The sequence below is a fragment of the Filobasidium floriforme genome (assembly GCF_021052385.1).
Source record: "Filobasidium floriforme strain CBS 6241 chromosome Unknown HD553scaffold_1, whole genome shotgun sequence".
Lineage (NCBI taxonomy): Eukaryota > Fungi > Basidiomycota > Tremellomycetes > Filobasidiales > Filobasidiaceae > Filobasidium > Filobasidium floriforme.
In genome coordinates this window covers 1,233,889-1,253,117 of record NW_025763622.1, presented here as the reverse complement: position 1 = coordinate 1,253,117, position 19,229 = coordinate 1,233,889, and the positions used below count along the sequence as shown (strand labels likewise).

At 53.6% G+C, this 19,229-nt stretch overlaps 6 protein-coding genes across 6 annotated transcripts; 3 read left to right on the top strand and 3 right to left on the bottom strand.

The window, feature by feature from the left end:
- Positions 1-555: 555 nt before the first annotated feature.
- On the top strand, positions 556-4,251 carry HD553DRAFT_354216 (NMDA receptor-regulated protein 1-domain-containing protein; the record flags this gene model as incomplete). Its single annotated transcript, XM_046183791.1, has 15 exons — positions 556-606; positions 681-759; positions 834-1,264; positions 1,332-1,488; positions 1,560-1,685; positions 1,756-1,869; positions 1,941-2,117; positions 2,167-2,483; positions 2,548-2,679; positions 2,742-2,821; positions 2,879-2,997; positions 3,061-3,132; positions 3,192-3,383; positions 3,449-3,547; positions 3,633-4,251. Coding segments are annotated over 15 exons (2,640 nt in total), but the record flags the coding sequence as incomplete, so codon positions are not given.
- Positions 4,252-4,265: 14 nt separating this feature from the next.
- On the bottom strand, positions 4,266-5,970 carry HD553DRAFT_302973 (uncharacterized protein). Its single transcript, XM_046178821.1, has 5 exons — positions 5,786-5,970; positions 5,287-5,622; positions 5,146-5,211; positions 5,041-5,058; positions 4,266-4,955 (listed from the first exon to the last, which is right to left on the bottom strand). Exons 1-5 carry the CDS (start codon positions 5,855-5,857, stop codon positions 4,596-4,598), a joined length of 852 nt encoding a protein of 283 aa, XP_046040286.1. The 5' UTR covers positions 5,858-5,970; the 3' UTR covers positions 4,266-4,595.
- A 781-nt stretch (positions 5,971-6,751) lies between these two features.
- On the top strand, positions 6,752-11,493 carry HD553DRAFT_266156 (putative gamma DNA-directed DNA polymerase; the record flags this gene model as incomplete). The annotated part of the gene is made up of 4 exons (XM_046177465.1): positions 6,752-6,919; positions 7,111-8,519; positions 8,763-9,936; positions 9,973-11,493. Coding segments are annotated over 4 exons (4,272 nt in total), but the record flags the coding sequence as incomplete, so codon positions are not given.
- A 123-nt stretch (positions 11,494-11,616) lies between these two features.
- HD553DRAFT_11447 (Nse4 C-terminal-domain-containing protein) lies at positions 11,617-13,422 on the bottom strand. The gene is made up of 9 exons (XM_046176445.1): positions 13,279-13,422; positions 13,129-13,202; positions 12,979-13,059; positions 12,781-12,907; positions 12,544-12,699; positions 12,329-12,476; positions 12,068-12,263; positions 11,903-12,006; positions 11,617-11,827 (listed from the first exon to the last, which is right to left on the bottom strand). Exons 1-9 carry the CDS (start codon positions 13,341-13,343, stop codon positions 11,741-11,743), a joined length of 1,038 nt encoding a protein of 345 aa, XP_046040284.1. The 5' UTR covers positions 13,344-13,422; the 3' UTR covers positions 11,617-11,740.
- Positions 13,423-13,593: 171 nt separating this feature from the next.
- On the bottom strand, positions 13,594-15,616 carry HD553DRAFT_302963 (DUF55-domain-containing protein). Its single transcript, XM_046178820.1, has 8 exons — positions 15,507-15,616; positions 15,162-15,388; positions 14,939-15,043; positions 14,773-14,851; positions 14,687-14,702; positions 14,477-14,531; positions 14,198-14,357; positions 13,594-14,132 (listed from the first exon to the last, which is right to left on the bottom strand). The coding sequence occupies exons 2-8, from the start codon at positions 15,231-15,233 to the stop codon at positions 13,741-13,743; spliced, it is 879 nt and encodes a 292-aa protein (XP_046040283.1). The 5' UTR covers positions 15,234-15,388; positions 15,507-15,616; the 3' UTR covers positions 13,594-13,740.
- A 2,373-nt stretch (positions 15,617-17,989) lies between these two features.
- On the top strand, positions 17,990-18,323 carry HD553DRAFT_266246 (SRF-type transcription factor (DNA-binding and dimerization domain)-domain-containing protein; the record flags this gene model as incomplete). The annotated part of the gene is made up of 2 exons (XM_046177473.1): positions 17,990-18,079; positions 18,156-18,323. 2 exons carry the CDS (start codon positions 17,990-17,992, stop codon positions 18,321-18,323), a joined length of 258 nt encoding a protein of 85 aa, XP_046040282.1.
- Positions 18,324-19,229: the final 906 nt, after the last annotated feature.

Here is a 19,229-nt window from a genome sequence, read left to right as displayed (position 1 = left end):
TGTGGTTTGCCGTGGTTCATGGGAACGCGAAGGGAGAATCAAAAGGCGAGGAGGGTTATGAGCTACTCCAAGGCAGACCCTCTAATGATGACATGCCGGCCGACAGGACTGATGACGACGATGAGGCGAAGCTGGGGTCCTCGGAGCTTAGGTAGCTCTAGCATGTCAGATTCTTCACAGCTTTCTCGCGAACATAGGTGTACGTGATATGCTTAGCTTGTATATAGATCAGGGCCTTATTATAAGCTCTAACCCCGCGATGGCTACACGTTTCAGTGAACCATGAACAAGGATGTCGCTGAATCGCCGAGGTTTGAAGCGCGTCGAACAAGCGCGGACTGCATACCGCTCGGGACCGATTGCTTCGATCGACCTCGACGTCGAAGTGCTTGGAATGTCAATAAGTAGATGATAACCTCTGTTCCAAGTCTGCCAAACTTTCTCAAAGCTCCCAGCTCTTACATATATACTAGACAGCCATTCAAGGCTAAACGACGATTACGCCTCCTCAAAATGGCTTCAAAAGCTGACAGTGCCGCTCGGGCGAAAGCTATCAAGGACCGAGCTCTGCCAACTAAAGAGTCGGGTCTCTTTAGGCAGCTACTGGTAGGTCAAGGCTCAAACATCGCGGGCAAGATCAGTCTTCGGCGACGACTTACATATAACTTGTCGATTCACAGCAACACTACGAGGCGAAGCAGCACAAGCAAGGAATCAAGGCTGCTGATCAGATCCTCAAAAAGTTCCCAAATCACGGTGGTAAGTCATGCCTTCGAATCACCGACAACTTCAGAGCTGACCGCTCCTCTCCTGTCCGCTAAAATTATGATCAGAAACTCTGGCAATCAAGGCTCTGGTCATCCACTCATCTCTGCCTCACAATCACCCCACGGCTACCTCACAACCCAAGGGGGAGGAGGCTAACCGCCTGATCGACACCGCTCTGCGCAAAGATCCCTATTCCCATATCACCCATCACGTTCACTCGATCATCCTTCGGGCCGACAAGGACTTTGCTGGAGCTGCAGATGCTCTGCGTAAAGCTCGTGAAATCGACCCGGAGAACATCCCCTTGATCAGGGACAGTATCTCGCTCTACACCCAGCTCAAGCATTACGATGAAGCACAGCAAGCCAGAATCAAGTATCATACCCTTCGGCCGAACATGAAGGCGAACTGGGTGACAGTAGCTATCGGATATGAGCTGTGCGGCGAGCCTCAAAATGCGTTGAACGTTTATGATCAGTTGGGAAAGGCCTTGAAGGTCAGCCAGGCCCGACATGTACAAACCTGCCGATTCCAGCTGAAATCATTTGGCCTGCCTGACACAGGACACCGGCTATGATTCGGTGGAGAAAGCAGAGCTGTGTATCCATACGATCAGGCTGATGGTGGAAGTTGGCCGGTATCAGGACGCCCTCGAGTTGTTGCGCAAGTCTGTCGACGACAAAACCCTTCCACCAATTTGCGACGTCATGACGCTTGAAGGTGAGCAACACTTGGCACATATACCGTGTCATAAAGATCGACCGTGCTAATGCGGTTCACGCACTGCACAGCAACAATCTACGAGAAGCTGGGCCAGAAGGAGAAAGCTGAAGAGCAGTACCGAAAGTTGATCGAGCTCAACCCAGACAACTTGAGCTACTATGGCAATTTGATGTTCCTCAAAGGAATCGATTTCGGTGAGTCTGGACCAGGAAAAATTATTCAAGGCCGGGTTATCAATCGCTCTGCTAAATCACTTTCATACAGACTCAACAATATCTGAGGACCTGCTGCCGAAGACATTGACAATCATGGACGGGTTCGCCGAAAGCTATCCGAGGGCTTCAGCACCGAAACGTCTTATCCTGGATATCGTCAACGGTGAATTGACTGGCTTCCTTCGATTCAGATGGATTACTGAACGCTAATCATCATGCTCTTTGAACTGATAGGCGATGAATTCCGGTCTAGGGTGAAAGCGTACATGCAGAAGGCTTTCGAAAAGGGGGTTCCCTCGTTATTCTCCGATTTGAAGGAATTGTGTCGGGCGGAAGAAAAGCAGAAGATCATCCAGGAAGCTGCTGAAGAGTTCAGGGAGCATTACGAAGCGAAGGACGAAAGTGAGCCATGTGCATTTCTCATCATGGGGTCCCAAACTTCTGACCCTGTCTATCGTAGACTCGGAAGCCCTTCTCTGGACATATTACTTTATCGCATCAAGCATCTCGCATAGGACTTGCCCTCAGAAGGACTATGCCAGGGCTCTAGAACTACTTGATATCGCGGGGAAGAGACACCCTACCGTGCCCGAGGTGCTGTTTGCTCGCGGACACGTGCTCAAACGGGCTGGTGATTTGGAGGGTGCAGCGAGGGCTTTGGAGCAGGCGAGGTTGTTGGACAAGAGCGATCGATTCCTCAATGGGAAAGCGGGGAAGTACTGGTTGCGAGCAGGTCAGATCGAGAAAGCTGGACAGGTCTTTGGGTTGTTCACGAAGGTCAGTCCCGAGTTGCTAGAGGTATCTTGGCTTCCCGCTGACAAGGGAATGTGGGTATTTACAGAAAGACGCACCGACACCTGGAGCCGATCTCAAAGACATGCAATGTAGCTGGTACCTGATTGAGGAAGGAGACGCATATCGCCGGGCCGGTAACCTGCCTCTCGCTGTCAAGCGATACGAGCAGGTCATTGCAGTGAGTCATCACCTCTGGCCAGGACGGTCCGACCTCGGTTGACAACGCAAGAGCCGCTATAGATCTACCAAGAGTTGGAGGACGACGAATACGACTTCCATACCTATTCTCTGCGGAAGCTGACTCTGGACGCGTACCAGCAGTGAGTATACGTAGAGCCTTGATTACTGTTCAGATGATACTGATTCCGATTCAACAGGATGATGAAGTTTGATAGAGAGTTGCGCTCGGATCGCTGGTTTACGCGGGCTGCTGCTTCAGCGTGTGAGGTTTACGCCTTGATTCACGACGATCCGTCTCTGCGTGAAATCAGATTGAGTAGGTTTTAGCCTCTATGAAAGCCCTTTTGATGTATCCTGACAGCGACTGTCGTGCTCATAGGTCCCGAGGAGGAAGCCGAGCGAAAGAAGGCGGCTAAAAAGGCACAAAAGGCGGGAAGCAAAGCAAAGAAAGGTGGGTTGCGACTTCGGGAAATATGGGGTTTTTTCTCTGAACTTTGCTTCGTTGTCCAGCCGCTGCTTCTGCCCCTACGGATCCGAAGAAAGAGAAGGAAGAACCCTCTTTGCCTGACTCTGACCCGGCCGGTGCGGACTATCTAAAAGAAGTGGATCCTTTGGAGGCGATGGAACGTTTGGTGCAAGCTATGCGAAGGACACCTACTCTCGAGTCATGGCTTGTAGAGTTTGAGCTCGCCATGAGAAAGAGTGAGTCCCGTTCCTTTCCTCTCTGGCATTCCTTATTGAACGCTCACGATTGGGATCCATTGCAGAACAATTCATGCGAATGCGATTGGCAATGTCCCACGCCCACGACTTAGCTCCTGATCATCCTAAGGTCCACGAGAAGTGCATCGCTTTGGCTATCTTTTGTGAGTTTGCCGCCATCAGCTACATTCTTCACCCATTGCACCACCCATTGCTCGAACTGACAACCACTATAATGCACCTGCTTAGGCCGCAGCGAAGCCGGTGTGAAGGCACTTGCCGAGGGGCAAAAAGAGATCAACGAGGTCGCACTGGCCGAAATCGAAAAATTCATCCCGCAGGACGCCAGCGCCTTGCGAACCAACTCCGACTACCTTCAGCAACATCAAGACGCCGGGCATATCTTGGCCGCCGCCAGGTCCCTCTACCTCATCCTTTCGAATCAGCTCGGAGAGGGACAGTCGGAGTTGTCCGGCGATGACAAGCGTCAGGTAGAGGAGACGCTCATGCAGATCGTCTCGCCTGACGTCCAGCCCGATCTCGCCGTCTACAAGCAAGCCCTGGCGTTCTACGTCTCTCCATTGAAGAGCTCGGATGAAGCTAGGTCGGCCTTCCTTTCGGCTGTGAGGAAGAACCTCCCGCTCGGGTTTGACTTCAAGGAGTTGTCCGAGATCGCCTCTAGGCGTGAAGCTTGGGCCAAGGAGGATGATTCGGTTGCCACCAATGGGGACAGCAAGAAGTAGGAATAGATTGGTCGTGATCATGAAAGAAGGACGTTAGTAGAGGAGAGCTGTAGGGAACCTGTAGCTCGCAAAATCGCATGTCAAGAGCCCGAGTCTAGAAACAGTAGAAATCAACCGACACATTATGCATGATACATCATCCCATAAGGTCGAATCTGCGTCGACCCACAGCAAGATGGACAGCTTGCCAATTGAGCGAGCAGACGGGCGGAAATAAATCATCTCGTACTAATTCCACTTAGGGCGGTAGAGGCACACAAGGTCGTGGTCGACATCAGAGCGAAAAGTAAACGAATTGGGATCGTGAAGGTGTCGAGGACGAGAAAACGAAAGAGCATTGGTGTCTTCCTCATCCCGAAAGTCGGTATCGGTGCAAGGAAGACGAAAAGGAATAAGGTCGCAGAAAGTTGAGGGGAATGTGGGTTCTCGTTCGTGTAGCCAGTCGTTGATTTTCGGTATGTTTGCCCGATCAAGCCGTCTTCTTCGACTTGGGCTTCTTCGCCTTTTCCGGGCTGGCCTTGGCCTTCTTCTCCTTGGTCTTCTTCTCCTTGACGGGAGCCGCCTTGCTAGGGGTCGACGGCGCAACAGCAGGGGCAGCCGCGGCGGTATCCTTCTTGCCCTTCTTCGCCGCGGGAGCAACGGGGGCAGGGGGAGGAGCAGGCGCGGGCACAGCGATCTCGTCGTTCGAGTCGGCCTCGGAATCGTCGGAATCGTCATCATCGTCGTTATCGGTCTTTTCGGATTCAGAGTCGTCAGAGTCGCTCGAGTCGGATCCGGCTACGGTCGAGGCGGTCTCGAGGGGTTTGGCAGCGGCGGCTTTGTCGGCGGCCTGGCAGAGCGGTGGGGGACATCGATGTCAGCTAAGCTAAGGAGATCCGCTCTGTCGACCTCTAACCGGCCGGGACTGGACTCACGGTAGCAGCGGCTTTGCCCTACGAAGCGAGAGGATCAAGTGGCAGCACCGAGCTTGTCAATCGAGCTGATTCCATCGTAGCAACTGGTCGAACCCCAGCACTCACATCGGTATACACCCGTTGCTTCGCCTTCCATTCACCCGCAAGCTCCTCGTATCGGTCTTGGTAAGGCTGCGACGACCAAGAGTCAGGATCAACATCGACGATGGCCACCTCACCCCGCATGAACGCCTGCTCGGAACTCACCTTCTTCTCCTCATCCGTCATCGCCTTCCATTTCTCTCCGATCATCCCGATCAACGCATTGTACGAAATGTCCGGTTGGGACTTTTTCACCTCTTCCCTGACGGCATTCTGGTAGGCCAGGTAGGCCGAGGGCGGTCGTTTAGGCTCGTTGGGATCCTTGATCTTCTTCTCCTTCTTGGCCCTTTTGCCCTTGCCGGTCCCCTCGGCGTCCTCGTCGGCCTTGCGCTTCTTCTCGTGGGTGTCGAGGATGTTTTCGGGAGAGTGAGAGACGTAATCTTCGAGGATATGGGCGCAGGTCTTCATGGCCTCGGATAGGGCTTGAAGGGATGCGACCATCTGTACGGCCATGAGTATGACGAGTCGGTGTGGTGATCGTCAGAGCATGTCGAGCGCGTGACGCGTCATGCAAGTGGAGAGAGTGAAGGCAGGTCGATAAAAAGTTAAAGGTCGATCGAGATCAGTGTTGCTATGTTTCGTGGTGGTGACAAGGTCGACCGACCTCTTTCCTCTTCTCTTCCATCTCCTCCCATGTCGGGTTGACCGGTCCGGCGGGCTTTGCTTTAGGTGGCATGATGTTCAAGTTGGAAGCTTTGTCGGCGACTGGGTGTCTATCTATTAAGAAGAGTAGATGTTCAACCTGAACTTGTGTTGAGTAGTAGTAGTAGCATGGGGGGTCGACCTTACCCTTGCCCTTATCCAGTTTTGCTAATGGGACTCACCCAAACCTTTTGGAAAGCTGACGCGACCGACTAACAAACCCTCCCCTAACGCGTCAAGAAATGGTTGAAGCTCAGTTTATCTCGCGCATCTCGAAAGTACCACCTTAACCTGGGCTCCCGATCGATCGACGGCAGGAATTCGTCACCATGATATCATGATGGCTGCTTCTTTGTCTCGTGAGCTCGACTTGAAACCATAAAAATCAAATCGACATGCGATGTCAACCACTCGCCACCAACATATCGGTCATTGAGATCCTCGTCACAGTGAATCAGGAACAACCACCTTTGGGCGGCGACTTCCCCTCAGATGCTGGTCACGAGGTCTCTCCGACCGAGACCTACACACCTGGGAGGAACATGCTCGGTCCGGACGCTTCTCGTTCGACAACGCCTGATCAGCTCGACCTACTCGCCGTGCTCACCGATACACACGGCAGGCGGGCGAAGCTACAAGAAGGTATATGCCAGAGTCGACAAGCTATCAAATGCGCCTCTGAAGGGAGATAAACCTAAAGCCAAGAGGACGACTGGCGATAGAGGTCGGCTGGGCGAGAGGAGGGATTACGATGAAGCCCTGATCATGCAGCTAGAACCTCGGGAGAAGATCCGGAAAGAGTTTCAGGATGGGTTGGATGCTATGGAATCAGCCGGGAATGGACAAGGTGAGCTCGATTGGACAGTAACTTGATCAGCCGGGAAAGATGGACTGATGTTGAATCCGGGCGGGTTTGGATGGTCAAGGGAGGAAGATCAAGCTTCCAGATCTCAACGACCCTTCTTCGTTCAAACGGCGGGTGAAGAAGCCCAAGCTGGCATCGAAAGCCGACTCGGCGGTTGCGAGCAGCGTGACGGTCGACGAGAAGGGCAGGAAGCAGGAAGTTGAGAAGGCCCAGGCAGGGTTGACAAAGAAAGTCGAGGTGGGAGACGCAAAGTTAGTCCAGAAGGATGGCGTTGAGCATGAAGGTTCCGCAGATTCGGCTACGGTGTAAGTCACGACGATAAAGAGGAGCCCTGGCAAGATGTGGTAGCTGATCGCGACCGTTTCGAGCTATTCAGCAATGCTTCTCAACCGCCGCCCCCTTCTTCCCGTTCGAGTGACGAGCCCGCAGAAGTATCACCACTACCACCACCATCATCCTCCAAACCGCCTCACCTACGACGAAACGCCGCCGGCGTCCAGCTCCTCTCACCCCACCTCCAATCCCAGATATTTCCCGGCGAACCCCCTCCCGGCCCTCCGCAGTCCGTGATCGACATCTCCCTGAAACACTTGGCGGACAACGAGCTCTACCCGGAAGGTGCGGCCGTACTCCCCGAGATCGACTTTGACCTACCCCCGCTCCAGGGAAATAACATCCGGGATCACTTTTACAAGTTGGGGGAAGAGGCCGCTCAGCCTTACCTTGGGTTGGCTAGGGAGTTTGCAGAGAATCCGATCCCGGACATGCCGACCACGTGGAATGCGGATGGACCAGGATGGATACGGTATAATCTCGATGGGAGTATCACCCCCGTTGAGGATCTAGGAGGGGAGGAGATGATCTGTTTCGACGTCGAGGTGCTCTATAAGATCTCGCCTTTCCCCGTCATGGCTACCGCGGCGACCCCGAGGCACTGGTATTCCTGGTTGAGCCCGTCCATCTTTGAAGCGGATCGTTCTGCCGAGGAACCTACATCAGCCGAAATAGGGTCACCGCAGCAAGAGCCACGTAAGGACATCCCCAGAGACTTGATCCCGTTCACCAAGAGTCAGAGTTCCCAACCCGCCCTGATCGTCGGGCACAACGTCGGGTTCGACCGAGCTAGGGTCAAGGACGAGTATCATGTCGAGCTCACCAACAACCGATGGCTGGACACGTTGAGCTTGCACGTGGCCACGAAGGGGATCACGTCGACTCAACGACCGGTCTGGATGAAGAGGAAGAAAGAGTTGAAGCAGGAAAAGGAGATCGGAGAGGAGACGGAGCATCTGATCAGGGAGAGTGGGGATTCACCTTCGGCCGTGATCGATGCCGAACCCGAGGTGGCCGAGCAGAAACGTTGGGAAGACGTCACCTCGTCTAATTCCCTGGCCGAGGTCTATAGGTTGCATTATGGTGGCAAGATGGACAAGACGGTCCGATCCCGGTTCGGCGACGAATCGATCAGATCCGCCAGTCAGTTGAGACCGGAATTACAAACCTTGCTAGAGTACTGCGCGGAAGACGTCCGGGTCACACATGCCGTACTGCAAAAGACACTGCCTCTTTTTCTCGCCTCCTGCCCTCATCCGGCTTCGTTTGCCGGAGCGCTGGGGATGGGGAACCCGTTCTTGCCCATCAACAAGGCTTGGAAAGAGTACATTGAGAGGGCAGAGATGAAATACAGGCAGCTCGAAGGTGGGATCAAGGGGATCTTGTGGGAGCTGGCGTACAGATTGAAGGAACGGGGTCATGTACCCGGGGATCCCTGGAGTGAACAGTTGGATTGGACATTAAAGGCCCCTCGGTGGAACGATGATGAGGTCAGAGGGTCTTACATGAAGGAGGAAGGAAAGGGCGGGGCCCAGGCGAGTCCCGCCGATTCTGCACCGGGAGGCGAGTCAATCGAAAGAGCTGCGGAAGCACCTGCGACGCCGAAAGCAGAGGAAGGCCACATAACCCCGCCAATGCCTGTTGAGCCGAAAACTTTTGAGGCAGAGCACGTCAAGGAGGTCACTTCATCATCAGAGCCTCCGACATCAAGTGCTGCGTTGGTACGGCCTGTTGTATCGAGCAAATCCGAGTCGCTTGTCGAGAACGAGATTGCGTCAGATGACGAGTCTTTCCGGTTCCTCCCTGGACACGAACGTATACCTCGGTGGCTCAAAGAATCGGAGACTATGCTCAAGGTCCTGCCTACCAACGCCCTTTGGGATCCCCTACCGCTGATTACGCGAGTCAGGTTTCATGGATTCCCGGTGATCGAATCGGCTGAACATCGTTGGGTGGTTCAAGTGCCCAAGACCGAATCTCACAATCTCGCCGAGCACAAATTAGAGGGGCCGCTCACGCTCTCTCGGCCGAAGGAAGACAAGATCCTGGTTGAGCAATCGGAAGATTACGACTTTTTCAAGCTGGGGCCTTCCGGGTCTCCTCGCGTGAGCTCTGTCTACTCAAAACGGATAAAGAAGCTTTGGACATCGGGCGTCCTGGCGTCGGCGCATCCGGAGCTGACAAGTGAGTTGAGTAGATCTGTCGATCGGATACATCTCCAAGCCGAGATCCAAAAAGCTGTCGAGGACTTCGTGGAGACCGGCAGAGATACCACTTGGGCTCGGAGCTTGGCGTGGGATCTGGTCGATCGTCCTGCTCGTACGGCCTTGGCCATATCCCCGTCGGGATCCAGGCCTTCACCGCCAAGTCCCAAACCTGCTCGTCCCAACAAGTCCACATCCACAAAGAAGATGATAGACCAATCGACCATGTGGCCAAAGTGGTTCCATGATTTGGCGCCGCTTCCAAGCAAAGGGTTGCCTGTCGGCGAACTCGACTTGACCGTCAAGAAGAGGGTCGTTCCTACGCTCTTGCGGTTATCCTGGAAGGGTTTCCCGCTATATCACGCACCCAGCACCGGATGGGTGTTTCGCGTCCCTAAATCTGAAGTCGAGAAGAACCGCCATTTGATAAAGACAGAGGTTACTGATCCAAAATTCCAGAACGACCTCGATGGCGTCTACTGCAAGCTGCCGCACGCCTCGGGCGATGAGGCCAATGTTGGCAACCCCTTGTCCAAGAACTTTATGCGCTACGTCGAAAGCGGGGATCTGGCCTCTTCCGTCGCGACTCGACCGGGAGACGATCAGATCGCCAGTGCCGCTGCCGACGCCGTCAGCATGAATGCTCAATGCAGCTATTGGATCAGTGCACGCGAGAGGATCATGGCACAAATGGATGTGTATCATCAAGATGTCGGCGGATTGGGTTTACCCGTGGAACAGGAAAAGGCCGAAGATCTGGGCATGATCTTGCCTCAAGTGCTCACCATGGGGACGGTGACTCGAAGAGCCATGGAGTCGACCTGGTTGACCGCCTCGAACGCCAAGAAGAATCGAGTTGGATCGGAAGTCAAAGCGATGATTCGGGCTCCACCTGGCTATGCGATCGTTGGCGCGGACGTCGATTCGGAAGAATTGTGGATCGCCAGTGTGATGGGTGACGCTCAATTCGCGATGCATGGTGCTTCCGCCATCGGATGGATGACTCTGGAAGGAACCAAGTCTGCCGGTACAGATCTGCATTCAAAGACCGCCAAAATCCTCAAAACCAAGCGTGACAATGCGAAAGTCTTCAACTACTCCCGTATCTACGGTGCAGGGATGAAGCACGCCGTCCAGCTTCTTCTGCAGAATGATCCGACGTTGAACTCGCTACAAGCTGAAGAGCTCGCTCAGGCGTTGTACCAGTCTACAAAGGGCGTGAAGACGTTCGCGCAGAATGCCTACAACAAAAGAGCCAGGAAACTCACTGGCCCTCGGTCAATCTGGCATGGAGGCTCTGAGAGCTATCTGTTCAATATGCTCGAGAGCATCGCCAGCAGTCCCACTCCTAGGACACCCGCACTCGGCTGCGGTGTAACGGACGCCCTGCGGAAAAAGTACTTGTCAGAAGGCCGTTCGGGTCAAGGGGACTATTTGCCTTCACGGATTAACTGGGTAGTACAGTCGTCGGGTGTTGATTACCTTCACCTGCTCATCGTATCGATGGATTACTTGATTCGGAGATACTCCATCAACGCTCGTTACATGATCTCGGTGCACGATGAACTCAGGTACATGGTCAAGGAGGATGACAAGTACCGCGCGGCGCTCGCTTTGCAAATCGCCAACATCTGGACAAGAGCACTGTTCTGCTACAACCTAGGCATCAACGATCTGCCGCAAGGAGTCGCCTTCTTTTCACTAGTCGATATCGACAACGTTTTCCGCAAAGAGGTCGATATGACCTGCGTCACACCTTCTCAGTCCGAGCCTCTTCCGCCGGGCGAGTCGATAGACATTATGAACCTGCTCGACCTAACTAAAGGCAAATTGGGCAAGGAAAAGGCGATCAATCTTGAGCATCCCGGCGCCCCAAGCGCAGAGCAAACCAACTTCTTTGGCGATTTGAGCTCGAAAGATCATCTGGCATATTTGGAAGCCCAGGCTTCTAGGGGCACGAGCGGAGCTCTGGCTTACCTGGCATCGAAGAACAATCTGTCCATCAGGAGGGATCATGACCGGGACGATTGGACAGAGCGTCACCCTGGCGTCGATTTGAACGCAGTGTATGCCGAAGTCAAAGCGAAGACGATACCGAAAGGCAGAAAGCAGCCTGCCAAGCCCTCGGTCACAGACCGTACCAAGCCCGCAACCAAGAAGAAGAATACAGGAACACTTAATGACCGACCAAGTACAGCAGAGCATCGTGGTGCACCGGCTCCCGGCTCAACACATGAAGAAGAGGAACCGAAGAGAGCGACAGGCTAGAATTTTCGCCTTGCATGATATAGAACAGGACAAATTATGAAATCGGTTGTATCGAAATATCACTACGGTTGTAGAGAAGCTAATCTACCTTGTACAACTCATATGCATCACCACCTTGTCGTGAAATACGTTCGAACGGCGGGATCGACTCTTTAAGGTCGTATCGATACAATAGAAGAATACATACACGTCCTTGTGCTACAATCGCAGAGGCTGCGTATGCTGATGTTCCGTGAACATGGCCAAATTACACTGCCCACGAATCCTTCTGCGTGTTGACGGGACCGCGTGCCGGAATCATGGGTTTTGTGATGTTGAACAATCTTATCGCCTCCTGCATGGAAGTTGTACATGCCCAATTGTTAGCACATTTTTCTGCGGAACGAAGATCTGATCGCTCAGCCCTTACCTTCCAAGTGTCCATATCGAACTGCAGAACCTCTTGAATCTTTGGTGCCGTATTCGGAATCGGGTCGGGTTCCGTCCCGTCTTCCAGCGGGGCCAAAGCGTCATCTGCCCAGCACCGAAAAATAAGATCAATTCGCTCAGACCCGTCCGCCGCATAGCCACGCACATAGCCTAGGAATCCCCTCATCATCGATATCAATGACGAGCTTGCCTTCCCGAACCAGAAATGACGTATAGAAGAGATTCTCCACGGTCTCTGAAAAGCTTTCGGGGTTGATGATCCATTCGTAAAAGTTGACTCCGCCATACTCCCCTTCTACCGGCAGGTCGTTTGCTTCGAAATCTCGTAGCCGCTTGTACACCTGCGATCAGCGTCTTCAGCCTTGCGAATTGGCATGAGCGCGATCTACAACACAGATAGACTCACGCTCTTGACGTTTTCCGTCGTCTCGTTCTTGCTTGCCGCCATGTCTTGTTCCCTCAATTCGGTAGGTCTCACTTCTGCCCCGAGAGCGGCTTGTTTGGCTCGCTTCTTGACGACGCGCTTCTTGTGCTCGACAGCCATCATCCCATTACTATGTCGATGTTTGCGCAAGTTAAGACTGGACAGTTGAGGGACAACGGACGAGCAATCCGACTCACATGCTCTCGAGTCCCATGACCGTTCTCATGCGTTTCGTAGCCATCCATCCGATCCTCTCCCAATCTCCAAGTTCCCCATTCTTGCGTATACCTCGCAAGTTGTCCTCACCCTCTTCCTCGACTGTGGGCAGATCAAAACCGAGTTTCGATCGGAGTCTGCAAGCGGGACGTATGGTGGCAGATCAGCTTGATGCATATGCATAGATGTAAACGCACAGGCGAAAGGATGTCACATACGGCTCGAGGAATTCGTTGATATCATAGGCGTTGGCATTGGCCCTCTCTTTCTTGCTCAGTCGATGTAGGTTTTCTGATACAAGTAGCAGGTTGCCCGCATCCATGATCCGGCTTTCAGTGTTCTTGCCTGATTGCGAGGAATAGCTCCTTGTCAGCAGTGTAGAGGGACGAGTCCTTTTTCCAGATTCTTAAGCATACCTGCCGCATAGTATTCTTGTTGCAGATCCAGCTGTTGTACGACCTTTTTCATCGTCAACTTGGAAGGATCCCTGTTGTCCTCTTCCGTGCGCAAGCATGATCAGGATCAGCCTCGTCGGACCTGCCGTAGGTTCTCCACTCTCAACACACCTTCAAGCTCCGCCCGCAAGCCTCTCATCTTCTCCTTGGCTTCAGGCTCAGTATACTGTGACTCTCGCGGCATTCTTTCCGAGCTTTGGTTGTTGTAGAGGCAGGTTCTTAGCCTATGCATGTAGAGAGCGTGATGATCAAGCTACTCACCCTCCATCACGGCCGTTGACGATCTCATCCCCAGACCCAGCACCGTTTTCTTCTTCGCTCTCCATGGTCCGTAGATCACCTAGCCCCGGCTCGGGTCGCAGCAGCTCTAAGTAGGAGGAATGTTTCTTGTATAACGAGTCTGTAGAGATCGCAAAGTGTATTGTACGAACAACATGCAAGAAGAAGAAGAATCTCGAGCATCTCCAGATCAATCAAACGGTCGATACGCGTCGCGAAAATGTCTCGAGACGCGGCGAAGACCGAGGTCAGTCAGAGATCGGGCAATAGGGACACTAGTCAGACCGACGATCGAGTACCAGCGACATAGGGGACGTGGGTGTATGACATTTCACGACGGAGCATATACAACGATTATGAAGTGCAATTGAGCATTGCGGTGTGAGAGTCGGCATAAGGGGAACACGGCAAAATCGAAATATCTATAGGTCAAAGGAGGGCGTTTTATTGCTTCTTCGAGCTTTTCCTTGTCCTTTCGTTCGTCGAACTTGTGGTCTTTGCCCCGCCTTTAACGTGTGAAGACCCAACCTTGGGTTCGGGTGACGATGCAGACTTCGGTATTCGGTCTTCTGGCAAATCCGACAGCTCGCTCTCTTCCTCGCTGATCCTCACTCGTTTCCTTCCCGATCTCGTCGACGGCTTCCTATTACTGCTTCCATCAGCCTTTTCTTTATCTTTCGCCCCTGCCTTGCCGATATTGTCCTCCTCCTCCTGCGGGGCATCGGGAGGTCGTTTCAAGGAACTCTTGCGTTTCTTGGGTTCGAGGGATTCCCATCCTCCCCTTTCACCGAGGAGCAAGACCGTCCTGTACGCTTCCTCGCTGACCGATTGGACGCCTGTCACATCCGCATGACCCGTCAGCCTGCTGCTGTCAGCATCAGAGTCTCACTCGGGCGCTCACTCAGTCTACCTCGATTGACCAGAGGCATCCCCTTGACCGCCTTCAAACCTTCCTCGCCGATATATCCTACACAATCCGGTAAATTCGTGCTCGTAGCGAGCGTCTTGAAGAGCGATAGCGTGACCGGGTGGTCGAGGTGAGATTCGTACTTGACATCAACCTATCAGTCCGTCCCACATGAGAAGCAATTGTCCGGTCAAGAAAGGTCAGCTTGTGCGGATTGTGCTAACGCCTGATGATCAGACCGGCTGCTTTCAGATCAGACAAGGAAGGACTTGCCATGTACCACGTAGGATTGCTCTCTTTCGACTTTTTATCGAAATACGGGTGTTTTCTGATTACGTAGCAGATTGATCGAGAGGAGGAAGAGGTGGGGAACGAGGGGATGAAAAGACCGATGTTGGCTGTCGAGTAACCATGCGCATCCTCTCGTTTCGCTCGATGCAGCAACGATCGGTCGGACTAGAGGAGTTGAAATAGGCGGCTCACTCGTCCCATGCTGTATCTGATCATCTCGATTCTGGAGGTCAGCACATATAACAGCAGATAGGAAGAGAGGAAAAGATTACGCTTACGATCTGGATAACCTTCTTTCTCTATTGTCGCCGTTCCGTACACGCCGGGGGTTTTGCAGTTTGAATGATAGAACAAGACCTGTTTCGATGCAGATAAGCACCAGGAGATGGAGAAGAATTGGTATCAGGGAAGTTGCAGTACGACCGAATCGACTCTGGAACTTGCCTTGTCCCCGAGCTTCATCCGGCTCTTCATGAAGTTCTTGGCTTCGTGGTTCCGTACGCCATCCCAGGGGGAGACGCCCATCTCTTTCAGGTCATCGATCGAGAACTACGAGACAGGCAAGTATCACATGTCGTGTCCATTAAACAAGGTCAGAGGTGACGTTGCTAGACCCTGGGCAGTTGAATAGAGATGGATGCAGTGTGAAGAAGGTTGTGAAGCTGACCTTGACGTCGACGCCCTTTTCGAGCCGACTTTCGGGCTCGGCCTTCATCAGCCAGTGGGAGGTTGAGGTCATCTTTCCAGCGTGCCGCAGAGGAAAGGTATAAACCTGATCAGGCCACAGATTGCTAGCTTGTTGACGGTGTCGGAGAAAGGATGAATAAACAGATTCGATGAGGATCTAAGGATTGATGATGATCCGCGAGAAAGAGGAATAGAATCCCTTTCAACCTTTCGGCTCAACGCGAAATTGGATGACGTAAGGCAGAGCTCAAGGGGGAAACGCGTGAGAAAGCGTGATTCAAGTGAGAAGGGGATCACGTAATACGCCGAAGCGACTGCGACGTACGTCCTAGCTTCGAGCCTGTACGTCTGGCCATCACTATATACCTGTGACGTTCCTCCTTGTATGTCTGTTATTCGTCAAGGTAGCGGTCAATAGTACCTAGATCGATCGTTGACATCGCCTGCCTTGCCTGCGTGTTTCTGCGTGTTTCGCCTGCCTGCCCTCTCGTCGCGTCAATCTGCGTGTTGCCCGCCACCGAACCGCGCGGTTTCGCGCGGTCGAAAGCCCAAACCCACCCCCACTCACACACACCGGGACCATCCCACCTCGCCCACTCTGACATCGACAACAATCAACAACCAACATCTACCTTGCAGCAACTCGACCTCTAAACCCATACTCCCAGATACACCACACCTAATCTTTTATCTCTTATGGACCTGTACAAATAACACCTCGCCTCCTCTCCAGTCTGATCCCGCCGATCATTCGTCACGCGCACCGCACCGCCCCCGGTATCACAACACACCCAGACCACCACGACACACAGCCGGTCGACAACACCTTCGACCCTCTACGACACACCACAGGTCCCGCCTCCTTCACCCTGATAGATTATAGTAGCAGAAGTGAGTCTGAATCGCGTGTGCGGTTGTGTCGAGCGTCGGTTGTTGACGGATCATCCGGCCCGGATCGCTTCAGGACATAAACAATCGTTCAGACCGAATCGATAACGACATCGACCTATCACCTTGCGCAGCCGCACCTATCCTAGAGTCGAGCCACTTGGTAAACACTTGCGGCTATACGGCTACATATTCTGAATCGCATCGGGTACATCGTTCCTCGCCCGACTTGAGATATAACTCAAGATGGCACAATCACCAGGACCTATCGAACTCTCCTCTCCACCCTCATCCTCTCACCATTCCCACCACTCATCTTACGATCCTTATTCGCTGGATAACAACGGTTTCCTCGGCTCTCCCGGCCGGGACGGATCAGGAGGTGGTGACCCGGGCGACGTTGACGACTTTATGGGGGGTATGGGGGGTATGGGAGAGATCGGGATGGATACGCTCGAGATGATGGGGATCGAGATGGGGATGAGCAGTCCGTCTGGGATATTTGGAGATGCACACGGAATCGAACTTGGTGGAGGGACAACAAATACGGCGGGTGGACAGGCTAGACCATCGTCGGGTTCGGGTTCATCACCATCCCCACAACTGCCGCTATTGAATCATCAACAACATCAGGTGGATCCAGCTATCATGCCCCTGACGTCCACGTCAATGTCAACGACAATGAACGATAATCAGATGGACGGACGTTCATCCGCCGACAATCTTAATCATTCTTCCGGCCCCAACAGCGCTCAATCTGGTGGGACGCCGAGTTCCTCGACAGCCAACGTCAATGTCAACAACATTGACATCAGCTCGATACCTACCCACGCGCAGATGCAAAGCCTGTTCGGTGCCTCGGGTTTCAAGATGGATAAACAGGCTTATGCGGCCGCCTTGTGTCAACATCAAGCGAACCAGCAGCAGAGTCGGGGCAGTTCAGGGGAACAGGATGAGAACGCCGATCGGTCGGGCCAAGGCGTGAAGCGAGGTAAATCGAACGAGGGTGGTGCCGATGATGAGAACGACGTCGAGTTCGTCTCGTCCTCGCGTACCGTCTCGCGGGGAGTCGTGGACACAGGTGACAACAACGAGAACGATAATGGGCAGACCCCGAGAACGGCGAGGACGCGGTCGGTCTCGAACAAGCGTAGGAAACGGGATCAAGATGCCGCATCCTCATCTTCGGGTCAGCCACCTGTACCACCTCTACCTATACAATATGCCAATGCAAACGTCAAGGTTGAGGACGCTCTACCTAGCCCTCTAAATGCCACCACGATGGACGTTCCCTCAACCCCAAGGATGAAGAATGGGTCGAGGCACGTCATTGGCGCACCTAGCACGCCCGGACGGAATATGAACCCCGTCAACAATCTCAACCATGTCAACCACGTCAATACCTCTAGCCCCGAGGTCGGGAGCAAAGCTGCGGTACAGAGGAGTCTGGGGATTTCGGGCGGATCGGGTCCTTCGGGACCCAAGACGCCGAGAAAGGCAACGTCGATGTCGGGCAGGAAACGCGCGAGGGATGGTGAGTTTCAGAGTCTGACAGAAAACGTTTGAGCTCGAGGCACTAACAATTGTTTCTGCGTGCAAACAGATGAAGACCGGTCGGCTTCGAACCCTTCGGCGTCGGACGACGAAACGCCACCCAGCGGCCAGGGCGTTCATCCCGGTCACGGCTCGATACCTCACGAGCCAGACGCTCTGCGCAAACAGGGGATGATCTTCAAGAACGCGTTTGGAGCTAGCGACGTCGAAGATGACGATGATGACGAGGGGGATGACGAGCCGGGTGGTAGCGGTGGCCGGTCAGCCAGCAAGGGCAAGAAGAAGATGCCCAGTAATGGAGTGGGAATCAACCCTACCGATGGACAACCGGGTGGATTCGAGCTCGTCGACAAGGATGGAGATTCGATGAGGAGAAAGATCAGGATCGAGTACATCACCGACAAGAGCAGGCGGCATATCACGTTTAGCAAGCGGAAAGCTGGGATCATGAAAAAGGTAGGTCCGGCATGTATGGCTCTGCGAAGATGGCAATGCTGAACTATTATGCTTTGCTTGACCTCTTCTTCGTAAGGCGTACGAGCTATCGACACTTACCGGGACCCAGGTTCTGCTCCTCGTCGTCAGCGAGACCGGACTTGTCTATACCTTCACGACGGCCAAGCTGCAACCGCTCGTGACACAGTCGGAAGGGAAAAATCTGATCCAGGTAGGTCTCGGCGTGTTCGCAACTTGTTGCTGACTGTTCTGTAGCTGACTCCAACGTTCACATTGTAGGCCTGCTTGAACGCCCCTGGCGCTGAGGATGAGGAACATGGCGGACAGTCTGCCTCGACTTCGAGCGCGCCATCGAGGAAAGAACGACCCCTTGCCATTCGACCGCTCAAGCTGAATGCCGAAGAGACTGGCAAGCTGGCCGCCTCTGCCGCCTCGGCGATTCCTGTACCGCCCATTCCCGAGGATACGACGCCTCGACCTCGGAAACGGTTGCCTAGCGGCAAAAATCGTCGGCCGAGCAAGAAGGAACAGCAGGCGCTCAAGGACGCCCAGACCGACGGACAGGGGAACCCTTTGAGTGAAGGCAACAATCCAACAAGCGAGAGCGATACGCAGACGATCGAGGTCCCGGAACATAACATGCACATGGGACACCATATATCATCGGCAGGTAGCGGTCTAGACATGCAGGCGGCACAGCAACAGCAACAGCAGCAGCAGCATTCGCATCAGCAACATATGCCACCGCAACCTCTGCAGCATCAGCCTCAACAGCAGCCTCAACATAACGGCCAGCATATGCACATGCAGACAACGCCAGTCTCTGCAACATTTTCGACTGCGTCGCTTCATCCTTCACTCACCGGGTCGCCATATCACATGTCGCCAAGCCGAGCTCAGATAAATCATCAGGGCGGCTATTACCACTCTCCACAGCCACATCACGGTCAGCCGATGATGAACATGCAGCCCAACTTTTCATACCCCACACCACCTACCCATGCTCCGCCGCAATACCTCTCCGGCGTACATCACGGGATGGGTGGATCACAAGGGTTCGACCCGAATCATTTTACCGACTCGAACGCCTTTGTCGCGCATCAGAACGGCATGGCCATGTAAACGGTCCTTCACTTGTCCTGGAATCGGA

What these genes read in the sequence shown, in the direction of transcription:
- HD553DRAFT_11447 (XM_046176445.1), bottom strand. Translation starts at nt 13,343, where the DNA reads ATGGAGAGCGAAGAAGAAAACGGTGCTGGGTCTGGGGATGAGATCGTC. An exon ending in GTCAACGGCCGTGATGGAGG is followed by an intron (nt 13,203 to 13,278) that starts GTGAGTAGCTTG and finishes AAGCTCGGAAAG; the next exon opens with AATGCCGCGAGAGTCACAGT. An exon ending in TCGATATGGACACTTGGAAG is followed by an intron (nt 11,828 to 11,902) that starts GTAAGGGCTGAG and finishes ACTTCCATGCAG; the next exon opens with GAGGCGATAAGATTGTTCAA.
- HD553DRAFT_302973 (XM_046178821.1), bottom strand. Translation starts at nt 5,857, where the DNA reads ATGCCACCTAAAGCAAAGCCCGCCGGACCGGTCAACCCGACATGGGAG. An exon ending in TGGAAGAGAAGAGGAAAGAG is followed by an intron (nt 5,623 to 5,785) that starts GTCGGTCGACCT and finishes ATGGCCGTACAG; the next exon opens with ATGGTCGCATCCCTTCAAGC. An exon ending in TGACGGATGAGGAGAAGAAG is followed by an intron (nt 5,212 to 5,286) that starts GTGAGTTCCGAG and finishes TGGTCGTCGCAG; the next exon opens with CCTTACCAAGACCGATACGA.
- HD553DRAFT_302963 (XM_046178820.1), bottom strand. Translation starts at nt 15,233, where the DNA reads ATGACCTCAACCTCCCACTGGCTGATGAAGGCCGAGCCCGAAAGTCGG. An exon ending in GGATGAAGCTCGGGGACAAG is followed by an intron (nt 14,852 to 14,938) that starts GCAAGTTCCAGA and finishes GCATCGAAACAG; the next exon opens with GTCTTGTTCTATCATTCAAA. An exon ending in GCAATCCTACGTGGTACATG is followed by an intron (nt 14,358 to 14,476) that starts GCAAGTCCTTCC and finishes ACGGACTGATAG; the next exon opens with GTTGATGTCAAGTACGAATC.